Source organism: Priapulus caudatus, unplaced genomic scaffold (assembly GCF_000485595.1).
Source record: "Priapulus caudatus unplaced genomic scaffold, Priapulus_caudatus-5.0.1 Scaffold469, whole genome shotgun sequence".
Taxonomy (NCBI): domain Eukaryota; kingdom Metazoa; phylum Priapulida; class Priapulimorpha; order Priapulimorphida; family Priapulidae; genus Priapulus; species Priapulus caudatus.
Genome location: NW_014577530.1, coordinates 22,766 through 42,550, shown reverse-complemented (window position 1 = coordinate 42,550; position 19,785 = coordinate 22,766). Strand labels below are relative to the sequence as shown.

Sequence of the window (19,785 nt, the reverse complement as noted above, 5' to 3'; positions counted from 1 at the left end):
CATTCCATTCGAATGCGGTTCCCATGGCGCTGCTCTGTGATTGGTCAATTTTCTTCAGCACTCGCCGATCGGGTCGGATGTCTACGCACACTAGAAATCTGTGCATCACTTCGTGATACCTAAGGTGCTAAGATTTGCGCCAAATTTATGAATGTAGATAAATATATAGATGCAGGCTGGAGAGCCTAGTCATACTAATTACTTGAACTTAATCCCAAGTAAAGGTTGCAACTGACATGATTAGTGTGTGTGGGGTGGTGCCAGTGGTGGTAAGGGTGGGGGGTTAGCGAGGGTCAGGTCTGTGTTTCTTATGAATAATACCTCATTATCATGTTTCACATAGGCCTACTAGATATTTGATCTTGAAATATTATCAGGAATGACTCTTGAAACGTCTCCAGTCCAGACTTGCACCTGGTATCATTTTCATGATTTCACCATGTAGCCATCCATTTATCTCTAGGTCTAAGTAAGTCTAATTTATATATATTTCCGGCTTCCTTATTTGCAAACAGGATGCAAAGTGGTTGTAGCTTCACGCAATGAGGAGCGCCTTAGGAAAGCAGCAGAGGACATGAGAAATCGCCTTGTGGTAGCGCAGCCGCACACCGGGGCAGATTTGCTTGCTATACCGTGCAACATACGCAAGGAAAATGAGGTACCTGGTTAGTTGCAGTAACCTGTAGTTAATTCATACTTCTTAGTCTTGGCATGGTAAAATGAATTCAGATGAAGACATTATCATGGAACTGCATGAGATATGATCGATTGTTATATTCGAGAATACAAAGTATCAACTATATGGCATAATATGACCTTAAATAATTTCTATTCCTAGGTTAAGAATTTGATGGAGTCTACCCTAGAAAAGTTTCACAAGATAGACTTTCTGGTCAACAATGGGGGGGGACAGTACATATCACATGTTGAAGACATCAGTACCAAAGGCTGGCAAGCTGTGATAGATACAAACCTCACTGGTGCATTCCTCATGTGTAGAGAAGGTATAGTATTTATAATACATACTGTCATGAAACATTCTGTTGGTGAATCGAGGTACGATAATAACTGGATTACACCATGGTTACAAAAAATGCCGGTAAGGTAGGTGAAAATACAGAGGTTTTGTGTAAATAATGGAACAGAACTGAAGTAATTGCTTGGTACTTTTCTTTTCAGCTTTTCATTCCGGAATGAAGGAAAATGGTGGTTCAATTGTGAACATAATTGCCGACATGGTGAAGGGTATGCTGTTCATGGGGTAGGTATGCAATTACTAGTTTAATTAATAAACTACTTTATTAGATTGTAATTAAGATTGTGAAAAAATAAGAATAATTTTTTTGCATACTTGGAGTGTCGCATATATTTTGAGATGAATCCACGGCCAAAGCTGATGTAGCACCGTTGTGATGTTACACCGTATTCATCCAGCTAAGTCACGCATTCAACTCCAGAAATAAAATTTGCGTGATACTACAAAGTCTTTCACACTTCATGTTTTCTTCTCTACAGTTTAACAAGTTAGATGTGATCACAGCTCGAATTAGCAAGGGGATGCATTTCCCAAACTTATGCACAGTCGACTTTTTTTCTAGCCACTCGGGGGCAGCACGAGCAGGTGTGGAGAATATGACAAAGACGATGGCAATTGAGTGGGCTAAGTACGGCATCAGAATCAACTGTGTTCTACCGGTAGGGTCTTAACAGCATTATTCGTATCATAAATTCTTTATTACGTGTTCAGGTGTAATTTTCTGAAGGCCACTCTAGTTAGTATCAATTGCAGAATCAGTCGAATTTCATTCGATCGTTTCTCTTTCGTTCAAAGAAAAGCTGATTGAAAGAAGTGGCACATGCCCCCCCCCCCCACTGCCAGTGCTGCATGCATAGCCAATTCGAAATACCGCCATATCATCTTCTAAATAAATCTCGTGTTAAGTCGTGTGTTAAGGTTGCATGTCAAGGGCACGTGTTAAGGTCGCGTGTTAAGGTCGCGGAGCAAGGTTGCGTGTTAAGGTCGCTCGCGTCTGTTTCAGGGTAGCGCCATCTACTCTGAGTCGGCGGCGATGAACTATGGGGACCCGGCGTTGTTTGAGCGACTCAAGCCTGAGATACCCGCCAGGCGGCTGGGAACGGTGCAGGAGGTCTGTGTTCACATGTAACCCAGTAATGTACGACCCGCTGTTATTACTGCTAGTTTGTTTCACGTATGATACCCGCCAGGCGAGATACCCAACGTGAGATACCTACCAGGCGGCTGGGAACAATGTAGGAGGTCAGTGTAACCCAGTAATGTATGCCTTGCTGTTATTATATTGCCTGTTTGTTTCACGTATGTATATGTATAGCAGGGCTCCCTCTGGATGTTTTAAAGTTTGAGCCAAGACTTGAGCTACCAAAGTTATTTTTTAGCCACCAATGAAAAACTATAGTCATTGTTTACTTTATTACTGTTAGTTCGTTGTACATGTGTATATGTATGGGTAGATGTATATAATGCACACGTTTGTAATTTTACGTGTGTGTGCGTATGTGTATGCATGTCGCGTTAACAAATACTGCCCATCATTTGTTCAGGTGAAATCTTCTGCATGCCCTTCTCCCTAATATTTCTTATTATATATTTAGATATTTACATAAATAAATTATATATATTTTTAATATTTTTCTACAGTTTTTCTATTATTCTGCCACTAGGTGTCAGCAGCGGTTTGCTTCCTGTTGAGCCCCGGTGCATCGTTCGTCTCGGGGGCGACGCTTAACGTTGATTCGGGAGGGAGCCTCTACTCCAGGAACTTCTTCGAGATTCCAGGTGAAAAATAATGAAATTTACGACCAACGACAACATTCTGTATCACTCCGGTGTGACGAGAGCTAACTTCAGATTTGTCAAAATTGTTCGGAAAAATGAAATCTACGAATACGAGCTGGTAGGTGGAAGGAATTCTCTCGATTTCGCACAGCTACAGTGAATAAATTCTGCATACCTAAATACAACGAGACGTTAAGCATGCAGTATGATTGCAAATCAGGCGACAGAACCTAGGAGGGGATTCCAAATTGGAAGGCAATAGCTCACGCTGGAGTTTAGTGTAGCGATGATGCGCTTCGGCCGTTGCGTCTCGGTTCTACGTTTCTTCGTACAGAGCGAGTGGTTTGATTTTTTCAGATCACGACCGCTGGCCGGCACCGTTGGAGGGACAGACAGAAGACGATGGAGGCCAAGGTTCCACACCTCCCTCAAAGCTGTGAGGCACACACGCGACGCCTTCAGTACCCGTTGTGACGCGACTCAGGGATAGTGTGAAGTTGCCTGTGGCGTGTATGACATACAACAAACCTTTTGCCTTGGAAATGGTATTACCGTACAGGCACATGAAAGTTTGGGCGCAATAAAGATGATTGGACTCTCTGAGATGTCCCTCAAAAAGTTTAATTTTGGTTCCTAGGTTATCACGATGGATAGGGCTGAAATTGTGAGATTGAAAGTGAATAGCATTTGAATTGGGTCTTGTATGCAAGCTTCACAGTTATTTTACTGTTATGGAAACCATGGCAATATGTAGTATTCACACAAATGAACACGAAGTGTAATCTGTGAGATACCATGAGGGTTGGAATTTGCAAGCAGTGCACATATTTTCAAATGATTCTTGATATTATTGTCTCGTGTAATTAATTGTCAAAACAAAGTGACCTACAATATTGTTTATATTCCACCTGTTATTGTTTTTTTTCTGTCAATATTGCACTCTCATGTTGACTGAGCAAAAGTTTTGAAAAATAGCCAGAACAAAGCAATCAACTAACCAAGGTGTTATTCCTTACACATTTTGCAAAATATAAAGCTCAATCGATTGCTCACACAGACAACAAATGACATCGACAAGCAAAGCACAGGCACGAGATAATAAACAACTAATCCTCGTCGCGATGATATACGTAAACGTTCGTCGTGCCTGTGCTTTGTTCATGGTAACAGCTAGTTCTGTATTAACGCCTCCTTCCATCCATAAACTTAACCGCTTATTAGCGTTTGCCCTAATTGAACGAGTAAGGGATGGAAGACGCCCTAACACAGCAACTAATATAGATTGTGCGCTTCATAACCAACGACTACATACTGTATGCTGTCAAACTATCAATAGGCTACTCTCTATAGAAATGCACCATTCATGTAGAATTAATTTCGAACTAATGCCAATAGTAACAATTTCATGTCAGATATACTTGGTAACCAGCACCCAGAGATGACGATAGCGAATAGGCAACATGAAAAAATCACGTTGGACAAATTTTTTGCAATGATCGTAGATGGTTATGTCAGAACAACTATGCTCTATGATCAGAACAACTATGCTCTATGGTCAGAACAACACACATCGACTGTTGCCTATACGGGTATAATGAGGGGCCTGGAAGCAGAAATGCGGGCTACAGAGTCGAGCGGAATCGACGAGGGAAGGAGAATACAACATGCCGATTATATATATACATATACTAGTCGATGCGTGATCACACAACAGCTGTACATATAGCGTGGTGAAGCCTGCAACACAAAAGGCGAAACAAAACGAGAGAGACCGAGATCCGTCCTCTGCCAAAGGACCGCAGCATTTTGCAAATCATTCGGGTAATAGATACCACAGAGAAAAACTCGTGAGTATCGGTCGAAAAAGTTTCATCAATGACAATGTTGCCCTGAGTTTGGCGTGTAACCTCGAGCTGTGCGGCGCGCGGCAGGAGAAACGCGATATTCGAGAATTCGACACCGACTTGGGACTGTGTCGTTACATCGATACCTGTCCCGTCGCGCGTGCGCAGGACACGGTCACACGCGCGTCACGTAAAAAATAAATGAAAGTTTTGCATTTCTATATATAGATGAATATGTATATTATCATCTGAGTAACTGTCATAATTATTAACATATATATATATACATGTACACTATAAAGAACGAGAGACACAATGCTGATGTATTTGCCACTCTACATACAGATATTCCATACATTTGTTTGTCTTCCTAACCCTTGCCTATTTTACATTCAGTATTGATATACCCTATGCATCCTAACCACCAGTGAATTATGAATTCCACCTCTCTGTCACTGCGTCAACTTTACCGACAAAACCTGTTCTAAAATATCGTCTACATAAGATTGCAACATCGCAGTTATGATGTTTATCATGATTGAAACATGCTCTAGGATATGGGGAAAAGTTTTATATGAAAAGTGGGCGGTAAGATTGCGTCCTAGTAAGGTACAGTCCTAGTACCTTGCCTATGTATCGGTAAAAGCCATATGTGAGCAGCGTGGTGCGATTTTTCGTGAATAACTGAACAGGCAAACAACAGCGAAGCGATAGCGGATGATAAATACACTACACACGCGCGCGCGTGTACACACACATAAACACGAACACAGAATTAAACAACAACGACAACAACGCAAGCTAAAATAACCCGATTTTGCCTTGTGAAATTCTTCCACGCCCCCTTCTCATCTTCTGTTCAGCAGTACGACGCGTCAATCACGAACAAAACACGCAACAAAAAACACTGATCGTTAAATCTCGGCCGACTGCAGCGGACGGCCGACACTCATGCGCGTGCAGCAACCGCGTCCTCATGCGCAGACAGGTGGCTCCACCTGGTGACTGCTTCAGGGGCTCGTTGGGGAGGTGGCGGGCACGGATCGTAGGTGAAGGAAGGGATGCTCGTGGTATTCTTTGTCCCTGCCACAAAATGACAACATTAATCTCACACGTCGGAAATCCGGCGGCCGCCATGACACCTGTTAGGTCGTCGCCATGACGACCTAGCCAGGTTGGCGTCGTGGCGGCCTTTCCAGGTCGTCGTCATGACACCTGTGGTAGCCTTGCCAGGACTGCTATGTTGATCGCCATGACAACTGCCACAGGTTCATGCTGACGGAATCACGCAAAACGACAATAATTAAGTAAAATTAATAGTAATTAATGTAAGCAGGAACGAAGCAAAAGGCAATAAGCTACTAAGACTCAACGATAGTATGCATCCGACAAATTTTAGTTACTCTATGCTATTCAACACGTCGCATTCTTCAGGGGATATTTCACTCACATTAGTTTCAACCTGCAAATCACACAGGTAGTTTCAACTTACAAATCACACAGGTAGTTTCAACACTATATCACTCACTATTCCACAAACATACACACACACAGACGCACAGAAATCATTGCACTTTCTCTCTGTGGCTAATCTTTACTTTCACAAGTTTCCCTTATCAATTTAAAACGAGTATGTATATCTCATCTTTATCAAGCATACGCATTTAACACACGAAAAGTACTCGAGAGAACGAACTCTGCAGGCGAATAGAACAACAGAACACGAGGTGAAACACGAGCCACATTCACTGCTACGATAGAACGGTACCTGCAGTGAGTGACGGGTGACACAAAGTGACAGTCGCCGCGAATAAATAACAACGAAAAACAACAACGTCACGTCTCTCACGCGCCTCGTAACGACCCGTTAGTCTAGCTACGGCAACGGCGAGCTACGAACGGTTAGCCGCTAAACCTACGTAACAACAGGGGTAGATAACGACAAATCTTCCTTTATTCGTCATTATCTACCCCCTGGTAACAATGAGATCAGACCTCTATATGCGCAGCAGGGAATAGGGGGTTTACGCAGCATCACAACCAGCCTCTCTGCGTCTCACGTGCGTGCGTGATTCGCCCGCAACCTTAACACACCGACACCCGACCGCCAAGCACCAGTTAACAAACAATCTAACGATAAACAACAAACAAATCCACGACGCTCCGCGCGCGTCGATTGCATCTTAGTACGCGAACTAGCGCTATTGCTATGCGCATGCCACCACTACTATACCCAGCAGCAATCAGTGGTTATCTGCTTGTTGTATTAATAGCAAGGCACAAACCGCGGGGCAACAGCAATGGAAAGTTGCACAGATCTCACACACCCCACCCTCCCCCCTGGGGTCGGTTCAACATGATCGTCACAACCGACATCCCGTTCCCTCTGCTTCTTCGCCCCCCCTCCCTCCCCCTCGCGCGCTTGCTTCACCTCGCGTGTCATCCTTGCAGCTAGAAGAAGCCATCTGTGTTATCAGACAACTACAGCCATACCATCTAGTGCAGCTCACGCCGCACCCTGATCAGACATGCCCGGAAATACCGCCGATAATAGAATAGTGGCTCCCAGCTGTGGGACAAGAGTGGTCACCAGCCCCGTGATAAAACTTGCAAACCCTGACCTCATAGCCTCCGTGGCAAATTTTGAGGGTAGGAAAAAGGCAGTGTGCCATGTTACAGCGGCAACACGTACAACCTTGGGTTCGAAATTTTTCATCGATTGCCAACGTGATGAATTATGTAACACTCAAAAACAGCACATTAAAAACAATGGGATAAAAAAGCGACCTATGAGCGGAACATAGCGAACATGTTTGGGGAAGGAATGAAAAAAACTAAAAATTTTGTGCGAGTGACAAATAAAATTAACAAATTGAGAAATATAATTGACAAATGACATTTTTGCACGACAGTACCCCCCCCCCCCCGGGCATGTCCGACGCGACGAGAAAGGCACGACGCTCGCTCGTGCGTGATCGAAGTTAGTAGCTAGCGAAGCGGCAGATGCCTCTTTAGCGCGCAGCAATCATCAGTGATTATTCTGCTACGATCTACGCGCGGCGGCTGCGTGGTGTGTGCGCGCGGCGCTTACATGTGCTCCGGGTGATGCATCAGGCACTTGATCAACTCCTTCGCAGGCATGCCTTCCGACGAGATGCGGTGGATCGCGGTGAACAGCGGGAACCTGCGGGGGAGGAGAGTCAGAGAAACACGCGTGAGCGGTGGCGACGATGGACGGGGTGTCGTCGCTGTCATAAACATCGCATCAATGTGTCATTGTCACAACATCGCATCAACACGTCGCTGTCACATACATCCATCAATGTGTCATTGTCACAAACATCCATCAACGTGTCATTGTCACATCGCATCAACACGTCGTTGTCACAAACATCGCATCAATGCATCATAATCATTGTCACAACATCGCATCAACACGTCGCTGTCACATACATCCATCAATGCATCACTGTCACAACATCGCATCAACACGTTGCTGTCACAATTCACATACATCCATCAACGTGTCATTGTCACATCGCATCAACACGTCGTTGTCACAAACATCGCATCAATGCATCATAATCATTGTCACAACATCGCATCAACACGTCGCTGTCACATACATCCATCAATGCATCATTGTCACAAACATCGCATCAACACGTCGCTGTCACATACATCCATCAATGCATCACTGTCACAACATCGCATCAACACGTTGCTGTCACAATTCACATACATCCATCAACGTGTCATTGTCACAACCATCCACGAATACGTCCTTGTCACAAACATCCATCAACGTGTCACTGTCACAACATCTGTCAATGTGTCACCGTCACAACATCCATCAACACGCCACTGTCACATTTGTCCACCTGTCACCATCATATCCATACTCCCACCATGCACAACACATTGTCACAGTCCCATCCATCGATCCACACATCACTGTCACCACATCTATCTACACACGCACCGGCACATGCACGCACACACGGGTGCACGCACATGCAGCATACGCATCCATCCACCTCACATACATCCGCGTTCCTACTATTCTAACATCCACGCGTCACCAGACCACCGGACCACCACGTCGGCCTCTGACATCCCAGCCGCTCAAACTACGTAACAAATCCATTACCGAGCGAAGTAGTCAACTACCGGCACAGCGCTGCCACCTGGTGAGGTACTTTTGGATCTACGGGAAGAGGAAGAGGAAGAGAGAGGAGCAACCAGGGCAGTGAGCAGGAAAACAAGGCAGGAACCGGGTGCCAAACACTGGTCGAACATCAGGTAAAACAACATTGATCAGGTAAAGACACAGGAAACATTTTGGCTAGACAAAAGGTAAACATGTGGTGAACACTCGCGGTTGAACATCAAGCGAGCACGCGGCAAGCACCGCGACACACGTCACGTGGTAAAGCAACAGGCTAAACCTTTCCCCGCAAAAATACGCCGCGCGAAACCAGATACGGGGGAGGAGGGGGAAGATGGAAAGAGAAACCCTGCAGGGCTTCTTCGTGCACGTACTGGTCCTCCATGCCCTTGTTCTTCAGCATCTCATAGACCTCGGCCGCCGTCGTCGGACCCTGCAGCTTCTGTCCATTCATCAGCTCCCGCTCAAGCTGCACGAAGCTCTGAAAGAAGGAAGAAGAGCTTAGAAGCTCTGAAAGAGGGAAGGAAGAAGAGCTTAGAAGCTCTGAAAGAAGGAAGGAAGAAGAGCTTAGAAGCTCTGAAACGAAGGAAGGAAGGAGAGCTTAGAAGCTCTGAAAGAGGGAAGGAAGAAGAGCTTAGAAGCTCTGAAACGAAGGAAGGAAGAAGAGCTTAGGAGCTCTGAAACGAAGGAAGGAAGGAGAGCTTAGAAGCTCTGAAAGAAGGAAAGCTTAGAAGCTCTGAAACGAAGGATGGAAGAAGAGCTTAGAAGCTCTGAAACGAAGGATGGAAGAAGAGCTTAGAAGCTCTGAAAGAAGCAAGAAGAAGTGCTTAGAAGCACAACCGCTGGAGTGACCAAGGTCGGTGGCAGTGACACCCGTCATACAGACTGACATGATGAGGCCGCTGTCAGACATGTATTCGTCGTAACACTAGTCTCCGTGAATCGGTCTGATCAGTAATAACATCAGACATCGTAATATCGTAATACTAGTCTCGGTGAATCGGTCCAGTCGGTAATGATGGGCCGTTACTTCTTCCCTGTAGCATTTATTGTATTGTAAGCGGGCAGATTGCCGCGGGGATTGCAGTGGGGGTGTCTACAGTATTTATGCGATCGCATTTTCATCATTCGCATTAACGCTAGCGTTGCAATAGTGCTAATCGTTACTGTAGAACTACAACACTGCTGACAGCGGCCCCACCTCAGTCGATTTTGCACCGGTTTAAACATTAGTAATAGAGCTATCATTGCAGTGCTGGCTAAAGGCACCATAAATAGTACCAGAAAAATGTTTTTTTAAACGAAATATAAATAGGAAAATGCAGGACGGTTTTTTACACATAGTGGCATTGCAAAAATATTGCCTGTTCTTTTAGATCCTAAACTAATTCAAACATATTGATGTAAGAGTCCTATTAATACCTTTATGCAAACGCGTTTCGCACAAATGTCACGTTGTATGCGAAAAATACAACTTCGTTTACAATAATATAGTGAGTAAATACTTCTAAAAAATTATAGACATTGTAAAACCAGTGAACGTTCTATCTACATCTCTTCTATCTGCCTTAAGTTCTAGAACTGCTACTATAGCATTAAAGTATATATGCACAGAAGAGGATTGCAGACACGACTAGGTGAGAATCGATGGATTTTGTGTACGATCGTTAGAATCGTTTCACAAATTCCCTCGACGTGCGAAACCGAGAGAGAACACACCTCTGCGAAAAAGCACAGGATAAAACACAGGAGAATCAAACACCTATGATTGCCCGCGCAAACGCCACACCCACCACTCTCCGACCTCAGCCCGCGACTCGCCGTGACCGCAGCCGACAGCGCTTGCCACAAGGTGGCGCCACTTCACACACGCTCGCTCGCACACCAACAATCATCCGCATTCGTTCTCGCACAATTTCGCTCATGCAACGCCCGCCAGAGCGCGCCACGGGCAATCGCGGCGACGCGAATCCACGCCAGCACCCCGCGCCACCAGCAGAAGATCGGCATGGTCCGTCAGCCGCATCCGCTAGAAAGGAAACTCGGCGAACGAGACGAGTGTGAGGAGACGCACGAGGCGGCAGGGCGTGCCCCGCCCGGCGTGGGGTGTCCTCCCCCCCGCGCACCGGCAGGGGGCACCGCCTCTCATTACCTTCCCGGTGCGGACGAACGCTTCGCCGAGTCTCCGGTTTCGGCCGCCGTAGCAGGTCGTGACGAGGTCGGCGATGCCACAGCTCTCTAGGAACGTTTCAGTGCTACAGCCTGCAGCGAGACAAAAGCAAAGCGGGACCGCGTTGATGAAGGGAGGCGGCGAACACCACCGCGGGGGGAAGGGCCGCGCCCGAGCACGAGAGAGTGCGGCAACTGGAGACGCTCTTGTTTGTCGGCCGGAAACGCAATTCTCGTTCCGAGGGTGGTGGCGGGGGGTTAGAAATAACGCCGGCGTGCACGCTGGATTTTTTCGGCGCAACGGGAAGAGAAATTTGTACGCTCAGCAGGCGGGCGTGGGCGCCAGGGCGGTGGGGGTGCCACCGCTGGGGGCGGGAGAATTTGTGCGTGCGCGTCTCGGGACGGGCGGGACGGCTCCCCGATGCTGCCGCCCTCTGGTGGCGGGCGCGGCGCCTGGCGCCCTCACCGTACCTTGCCGGACGTCATAAACTGCATCGTCATCTTGTAGTTTGTCCCATTGCAATAGCCACCTATTATATCGGCTATGCCACACGACTGCAGGAATATCCATTTGTCGCGACCTACAGCCAAAACAAACGACCCCCGGTTAGTCAAAAGAGACAGGATAGCGACAGTGTCTAATCACAGCCCACTTGTCTAATGTGCGCGCTAACAATTCGCTCTAGAAAGGCAACTACTACTGTACATGTGTTGGTTTTAAGAAACGCATGCACACACACACACAATGCGCTTCACACCTCCCTGCTAACGCCTCCCCACACCCTAGTCGGACGAAATGTCAATTGATTTTTGAATAGTTCACAGAGAAAACCAGGCCAAAGGATGGCGAAATAAATTTATTGTGACAATTTTCAGAAAATCAATAACAACAAGAAATGATTTAAAATAAAACGTGAGCAAAACGATAATAAATATGGAATTTGGAAACCAATACCGTTCAATTTTTTGATATAAATGTAATGTTAAATTATAATATTATGATCGCATGAAATGGAATGAAGATTACCACTAACATTTTTTTGTTCGTTTTTTTCTACAATTTTAAATTCAAACTAAACACGCAGTTAACAATATAATTTAGTGACCAACTAACCATAACATGCCTAAAACCAAATAGTTAAATGTTGTGACCGCACAAGTCGATCTCTAAATTGAAGTTAATAGCAATTATTGTCAATTAATGACCTCACACAAAATCCAACACATTTCTTTATCGAATCAACGCCCTCTACAGTTACGAACAGTAAGCGGTTTGGAGCCAGGGAGCGTAGCAAGGAGATGCAGCAGCTGTTGTGGTTTGCGCAGCATCAGAAGCAGTATTAGTCGGTGGTTGGATAAGACACTACCGCCACACAGGTCTCTACTGACCCTGGCATCACCGCAGCGGCACGGCAAAACGAAATGAAAGCTGCAACGGCGGCGGAGGCGACGCACCACGGCACTCACACAGGTGTCACGCCGCACACTGATGCTACTCTGTCACCCTGTCACCCTGTCACCCTGTCATACTGATGCTGCAGACACGACCGTTTCTCGCGTAGAACGATCGGTCACTCTTCTCGGTTCGTTTGCATCACTTCAGAGCGTGAGCAATTGTCAGGTAAATTATTACTATTGTTAGTAATAGTAGGATTTACCCACCGCTATCAACTTTCATTTCGCGAGGGTTGCCTGCCTGCCATGCCTACCTACACCCATGCCGAAGCACTAGTTGGAACGCTAATGCAGATACAAGCAGCAAAAAAAAATTGCACGGAAAAAAGACACACACACGCGCACGCACGCAAATGCACATACACTGACATATACAGACACGCCACACGCAGACACACAACGACAGCGACACAGATGCACAAGCAGCAGACGAGGTTGCACACGCACACATACATGTATACTGCATAGCAGGGAGTGCGCGTTGATAAGAGATTATATTAAGAGTAGAGGCAGAAGCGACCAGTGACAGCAACCAGCGCGCGAGGAACCTGCTAAAAGAATGGGAAGCAAGATGAGCCGACATGCAAAACACAGACCAGTGCAACCACTGTTCGTGCAAATAAAATCAGGAGTAAGGAAAAACAAATTTGTTTCTAAATAAAAACACAATTTGCTTTTATTAGACACTCCTGATTATATATATATATAATATCAAGAGCGTATAAAGAAGGAGAGCGTACAACAGTAAAATGCTGAAAACCAGTATTATTGATCAGCTGTCCTACCTTGTTCATATAAAACAAACCGCATGTCCCTACGATGCCCCTACGCTGAGATAATGAGTGGTGAAAGTCTGGTATTTTCGCCGAACACCGACTCGACATTAGTCAGTACTGCGACCGACTCGCGTTCTGGTGATAGCTTCGGGAAACCTCGCGTGTTTCCGTCATTCATTGACAATGAAATGTATTTTCCTTCTACTATCTTTTCTCGCATTTCCAGTCATTGACGCAGCCATTACTCCACAAAAACGTCTTGTTATTTATCACCATGGTGATGATCCGCCCCTTACGCTGGATGTAGCAACGCTGTAGTAATAACGAATCGAGTCAGCGCTACACGGCGGCGACCGGAAGCAACATACAGTGCACAGAACGCGAGTCTGTAAAAAAATAAAACGGGGGAAAGTTTATTAATTCGACTAACACTGCAACATGGTTTCAGCATTTCACCGTTGTACGCTCTCCTTCTTTATACGCTCTTGATAATATATATGTATATATGTATATATATAATATATATACGTATATATGTATATATACATACACATATACACATATATTTATGTATGTATATATACACGTGTATACACCATTTATATTGTAGTTAAGTACATCTTAGAGAGTTCAGGCAGTAAACATGCTGATGAGTTCAGAAGCTGACCACGGAAACGACATCGCCACGTGTCTAGTCGCTAGAAACACATGCTTCACGATCACGCTTCGGGTTTGAACGAACTTTACCGTTGCCATCGAACGCAAGCTTGTGCACACGTCGAAACCAAGGGGAAAAAAAATAACAGCAGCAATAACAAACACGTAGAATAATCAATATATAAAATCGGCATGCACTAACCAACGCACGGGAGCTGTTTTACTGCGCGCGATAACTGTCGGAAGCCATAGTTCTAAGCCGTAGCTCTCTGACCGCGTGTGTTCTGCACTCTCTACATATTATACTGCATGTATACGTGTATCAGGAGTAGATAATGACAAATCATCTTGTCGTTTGTCATTTCTATTGTCTTATCTTTGTCATTACCTACCCCCACATGTATGCATGTTGATACCCCGACTCGTAAAACCTAACATGGCAATTTTATGAAAGCACGACATGTGCATGGGTGGTGGAGAAAGGGTGGGGGAGGGGAAGGTTGGGGGAGATCTACATACCTGAGTAGTGCTTCTGGAATTCAGGTGCTACCGATCAAAGTTAGATCACTGCATGATGCATGCTGTTAATATTAATTTAAATACCCAGTATTTATAGCACAAGGCACCGACGCCTTTTACACATGCGCACGATCTTTTATTAAAAGTACACTCATTTAGTACGATTATCAACTTAAGCCATATCAGGTACGCCACGTGCTGTACACAGCTGCAAGCAAACGCTTATACTCTCGCTAGTAAAATATTTCCACAGCTACTACAACCAAATACACTCAGCGAGCATCACACCGACATGCACGGTGACCTCGACGCATCAGCCAGACACCAAATGCCGTTCGAGAACCACAAGTCATCGCCGCGTGATGCGCGCAGATCATAGGTGGCAAACTACCAGCTAGGTAGGTGCAAAATACCAGCTAGGTAGGTGCAAAATACCAGCTAGGTAGGTGCAAAATACCAGCCAGGTAGGTGCAAAATACCAGCCAGGTAGGTGCAAAATACCAGGAAGGTAGGTGCAAAATACCAGGAAGGTAGGTGCAAAATACCAGCCAGGTAGGTGCAAAATACCAGCCAGGTAGGTGCAAAATACCAGCTAGGTAGGTGCAAAATACCAGCCAGGTAGGTGCAAAATACCAGCCAGGTAGGTGCAAAATACCAGCCAGGTAGGTGCAAAATACCAGCCAGGTAGGTGCAAAATACCAGCCAGGTAGGTGCAAAATACCAGCCAGGTAGGTGCAAAATACCGTGATAAACATGGCGATCGAGGTAACCGCCATTAAACGACCACAATTCACTTCCGGCTGGCTGTTAACGAGACCCAGCTTTTCGGCAAAAAAACCCAAAAGAACAAACGACGTTTAATTTTCCTGCGCAGCTAAGCATTCTTAAACGCGCACAATCGTGCGAGCATGGTTAATAATTAGAGGGGGCGAAAAATGAGTTTAATAATTCACCGGCGGTTTTATGCCAGCGTAAACGCCGATTGCTGGGCCTCACTACACGTGCAAATGAGACGTCCGTAATCGAGACCGCAACCACAGAGACACGTCTCAACCCAGCGCCCATTGAGACCACCAGTCTTGTCTCGTCACGCACCGAGACAGACAGGCAGGCCTTACTGTCGAGCGAGACAGGTCTCAACTCGCGTGCCGGCACCCGGCGTAACCGGCCTCGCTCCATAACCTGCTCATAAACTTGTCTCACCTGCCTCAGCCTGTCTCACCTGCAGAGACCTGCCTCACCCTGTCTCGGCACTGTGCCGAGACGCGCGTCTCGCGTCGCTCCCGCCCCACGTCGTCGCCGCGTGGCGCCACCTACCTGGATAGAACAGCTCGATGAACTTGATCATCTCCATGAGGCCGAGGCGGATGACTGCGGCCTTGGTGTTGTCGCCCTGGTCGAGACCGTCTGTGATGCCCGCCGCCACGGCGATCACGTTCTATGCAGACGCAAACACAGACACCGTTAGAACACACTGACACAGAGCCGCCATGGGAAATAATAATTATATACATACAGACGATCGCCGGTTGGTTGGATGTAAACACAGACAGCAATGCTGCCGTTAGAACGGAGGGACAGCAGCCCACATGGGGAATATACATACAGACGATCACCGGTTGGTCAGATGGAAATACAGATGGAACGGTCAGAATCAGAGTGATCATGATATGACTGCCAAGAGTTGATTGAATGGTAACACAAATAGAAACCTGAAGATTCGAAAGCAAATACAAACACACACACACACACACGACTGTTAAGATATGAACGGAAACACATACACGATAGTCAAAATTCCGATGGCCGAACGTTACATCGCCCACGATTCCAGACTGCGCATGCGTTAGCGCCTTCCACTACCTCGCCTTTCCACCTCCTCTTCCATCTTGTACCGCCTTCTCCCCCTCCTCCAAGTCTACCACTTTCTCCACCTGCTTCAACTTTTCTACCTCACCCCACTTTTCTAACTCTCTCCTCTCTCTCCCTCTCTTACTCTTCCATCTACTTCCGCACCTCTCAATCTTCTACATACTGCCCGCCGGCTACACTAACAATCAACAACCATCGCATAAGAAGCAACAGTACCATGTACTTTACGTGACCCAGTCGTATTGTGCCTCTGTGATGAATTTATGATACTAGGAAGGGGATATTGGTGTAAGAATCTTTCGACGTGAGGGTAAAATGCGAGATAGCCTCGGCGGTGCATCAACGCACACTGCTCTGGCTTTTGCAGAGGTACGCAAGACTCGAACCGGCATTGCATCCCTGCACGTTGCCTGTACAGCTGGCCGGCACATTCGAAATCCAATATGGCTGGCGCGCTGCCAGAAACGAGTTATAATTAACGTACCTCTGCTAGGATTGCGATAACAATTCCTGCCAATTTAGGACCTACCTTTTTTTAACCCTAAACCTGCCTACATGCATACTACAAACACACGCACGCACGCACGCGCACACACACGCACACGCACACACATATGCACGCACGTACACACACGCACACACACACACATATGCACGCACGCACGCACGCAAACGCTGTGCACGTGTGCTGTACATGATGGTAGCGAGGGGGAAAGGGGGGAACACTTGCTGTTGTAACCCCCCCCCCGCCCTGAGCTATTTCAGCTTTTCTGCTCTACAAACAAAACACGCCAGCGTGCCACAGCTGTTGTTCCACCACCACAGCGAGGGGGAGGATAGGTGCGCTCGCTCGCTGCCAGAAAACACGCGATTCGACTCTACGCTTGCCGCCTCACCCGCCGGAACATCTCTCTCTCTCACACACACACCGTTTCTATTATTGTAGATACCAACTACTGCGGCGGCCAAAAAAAAATCACGTACCCCCAGTTTAGAGGGTTTATGGTTTCAATACTTCCTTCCTGGGTGCCACATAGACTTTACTGCGCTCTCTCTCTCTATTATTATATATATGAATAACATGGCAGCCCCGAACCTGCGTAATTAGATACCTTCGGTCCACGCACGGTAACAAGGAAATCCACCTTTCCTAGTTCACCACTTCTTATCTGTTCTTGTAATTGTAGTTGTTACCAGTACTTGTAATTGTACTTGTTACCAGTACTTGTAATTGTACTTACCAGTACTTGTAATTGTACTTGTTACCAGCACTTGTAATTGTACTTACCAGTACTTGTAATTGTACTTGTTACCAGCATTTGTAATTGTACTTACCAGTACTTGTAATTGTACTTGTTACCAGCACTTGTAATTGTACTTACCAGTACTTGTAATTGTACTTGTTACCAGCACTTGTAATTATACTTACCAGTACTTGTAATTGTACTTGTGCGCCACAGAGCTACGCGTCACGGTGACGACTACAAGCACACAGAGGACGCCGCGGCACCACCGAACAGCGCGACGACGAATTGGGCTAGGTGGCGCCACTGCCGCACGCGCACTCACCTTGAGGGCACCACAGAGCTCGACGGCTTCGACCTCGTCGACGACGGCGACGCGGAAGTACGGAGCCTGACACATCTCCTTCAGCATCACTCCCACGTCCTTGTCCTTGCAGCCTGTGGGGTCAAGGTCAAGGTCAAAGGTTGGGATTAAAGGCCAGGGGTAAGGTCACAGTCAATGGTCAAGGTCAAGGTCAAGGGCAACAGTCAGGGCCAAGGTCACAGTCACGGTTGAAGGTCATTCAGCCAATAGAGGTTGCAGTCGAAACTGATCCGCGGCGTGCAAGGGTGAAATTAAAACTTCAACCAGGTTCATGTTTAAGTGTTCCCCGATCCCTCCGCAGTAGGTCTGTACACCTGTTTAGAGCATGGCGCGTAAAAACAATAACAACAGCCTATTTGGATATCGACAGACGGTGGACCGAGCGGAAAACGGTTAGGAAACTCAGAAAATGTCAGAGGTGAGTGAACGTTAGCAGTTTTTTCCCGCCAATGGTTCACTTCTCACTGCCTGTAATGATACACGGGGGTATTTTCGCTCGGTAAGTCTAGATATGGTGTCGACTATTGTGCAATGTGCATGGTTGGACATGCTACGTAAATACTTCGGCAGCCTGCTCACGTTACTGTGCCTAGGCAACTTACACAAGATGTACATATTTTTACATGGCTTCCTAGAACAATTCACAATTATTGGGGCATAAAACAGTTTCTTGGGTTCACTCAGGGAGCAAATTTTGAAAAGGAAAGGGTGAATGTAACGCAGGAGTTATCTAGAGGAAGAAAGACAGAAAGCAAAAACAAGAAACGAGCGAAGGCATAGAAGAAAGGCAATGAAGGGAAGGAAGTGAACAAGGACCACAATGTAAATAAGCGTGCTAGTCACACTTTTTGTGTATATATCATTGGCAGTTATGTAATTTTATGAATTTAATATATATATATATATATATAACTAATTAATTATAATTACTTAACTTATAATTATTTTTAATATAATTAAAAAGTATATAATCACCCAAACAAATAAATAAAAAATAAAATAAAGTGGCAGAGAGGCACCACGGGGCTGCCGACGCGCACCAGAGGGCGCCGGTGTAGATCGCTCACCTATAGTGGTCTCGCAGAACTTCTCCTGCGCGACCTCGTTAGCGAGGTTGGCTCCCATGAGCACGCTGACGGGGATTGCGAGTGCATCCTCGATGATGGAAGAGATGAGCACCAGTCCCGTCTCGTTGATGTCCACACCCTGTCAACACGCGCGCGCGCGGCAACGATGAGAATCAGTATAACACGCATAGCTGTCAACACGGGCGCGCGGCAACGATGAGAATCAGTATAACACGCGTAGCTGTCATAACTTGCATAGCTGTCAACACGCGCGCGCGCGGCAACGATGAGAATCAGTATAACACGCGTAGCTATGAAAACACGCATAGCTGTCAACACGCGCGCAACAACAACGATGAGAACACAGCGTCAGCTGTCAACGCATCACATCAGCAATGCTCCTGATACAATACAACACAATAAACACAATACAGTAAAATACAATTCGATACAATATAACACAATAAACACAATACAGTAAAATACAATATTATATGATATGTACAGTACAACACAATACAAAGACAACATGAAACAACACAATCAAAACTAGACAGAGGGCACTCAAAAAGGGTTACACGATTCACCCAAATCCACCCCCAAATCCATGGATTTGGGGGTGGATTTGGTGGATTTGGGGGCCAAATCCACCCCCAAATCCACCAAATCCACCCCCAAATCCACTGAAATTTACTCGAACGCTATTCAATTTACCAAAATGATGGCAAATCCACTGAAATTCACTGAATTCAGTGAATTCAGTTAACCCTAACCCTAACCCTAACCCTAACCCTAACCCTAACCCTAACCCTAACCCTAACCCTAACCCTAACCC

At 46.1% G+C, this 19,785-nt stretch overlaps 2 protein-coding genes across 4 annotated transcripts in view; one reads left to right on the top strand and one right to left on the bottom strand.

Moving 5' to 3' along the window:
• Positions 1-3,717, top strand: part of LOC106810740 (peroxisomal trans-2-enoyl-CoA reductase-like) — a 5,772-nt gene extending 2,055 nt beyond the window's left edge. The window contains exons 2-8 of one of the 2 annotated variants that reach the window (XM_014814179.1): positions 516-658; positions 839-1,004; positions 1,180-1,261; positions 1,599-1,695; positions 2,040-2,147; positions 2,701-2,815; positions 3,173-3,717. In XM_014814179.1, coding sequence (XP_014669665.1) covers positions 516-658; positions 839-1,004; positions 1,180-1,261; positions 1,599-1,695; positions 2,040-2,147; positions 2,701-2,815; positions 3,173-3,255 — 794 coding nt within the window. In that variant the 3' untranslated portion in view covers positions 3,256-3,717. Of the gene's footprint in view, positions 1-515; positions 659-838; positions 1,005-1,179; positions 1,262-1,598; positions 1,696-2,039; positions 2,175-2,700; positions 2,816-3,172 lie in introns of those variants that run through there. The other variant, XM_014814180.1, reaches the window with a different exon arrangement.
• An 87-nt stretch (positions 3,718-3,804) lies between these two features.
• Positions 3,805-19,785, bottom strand: part of LOC106810738 (glycerol-3-phosphate dehydrogenase [NAD(+)], cytoplasmic-like) — a 30,185-nt gene continuing 14,204 nt past the window's right edge. The window contains exons 5-11 of one of the 2 annotated variants that reach the window (XM_014814178.1): positions 18,951-19,089; positions 17,845-17,957; positions 15,721-15,841; positions 11,468-11,577; positions 9,202-9,308; positions 7,751-7,843; positions 3,805-5,742 (exon numbers count right to left, since the gene is read on the bottom strand). In XM_014814178.1, coding sequence (XP_014669664.1) covers positions 5,670-5,742; positions 7,751-7,843; positions 9,202-9,308; positions 11,468-11,577; positions 15,721-15,841; positions 17,845-17,957; positions 18,951-19,089 — 756 coding nt within the window. In that variant the 3' untranslated portion in view covers positions 3,805-5,669. Of the gene's footprint in view, positions 5,743-7,750; positions 7,844-9,201; positions 9,309-10,979; positions 11,090-11,467; positions 11,578-15,720; positions 15,842-17,844; positions 17,958-18,950; positions 19,090-19,785 lie in introns of both variants that reach the window. The other variant, XM_014814177.1, reaches the window with a different exon arrangement.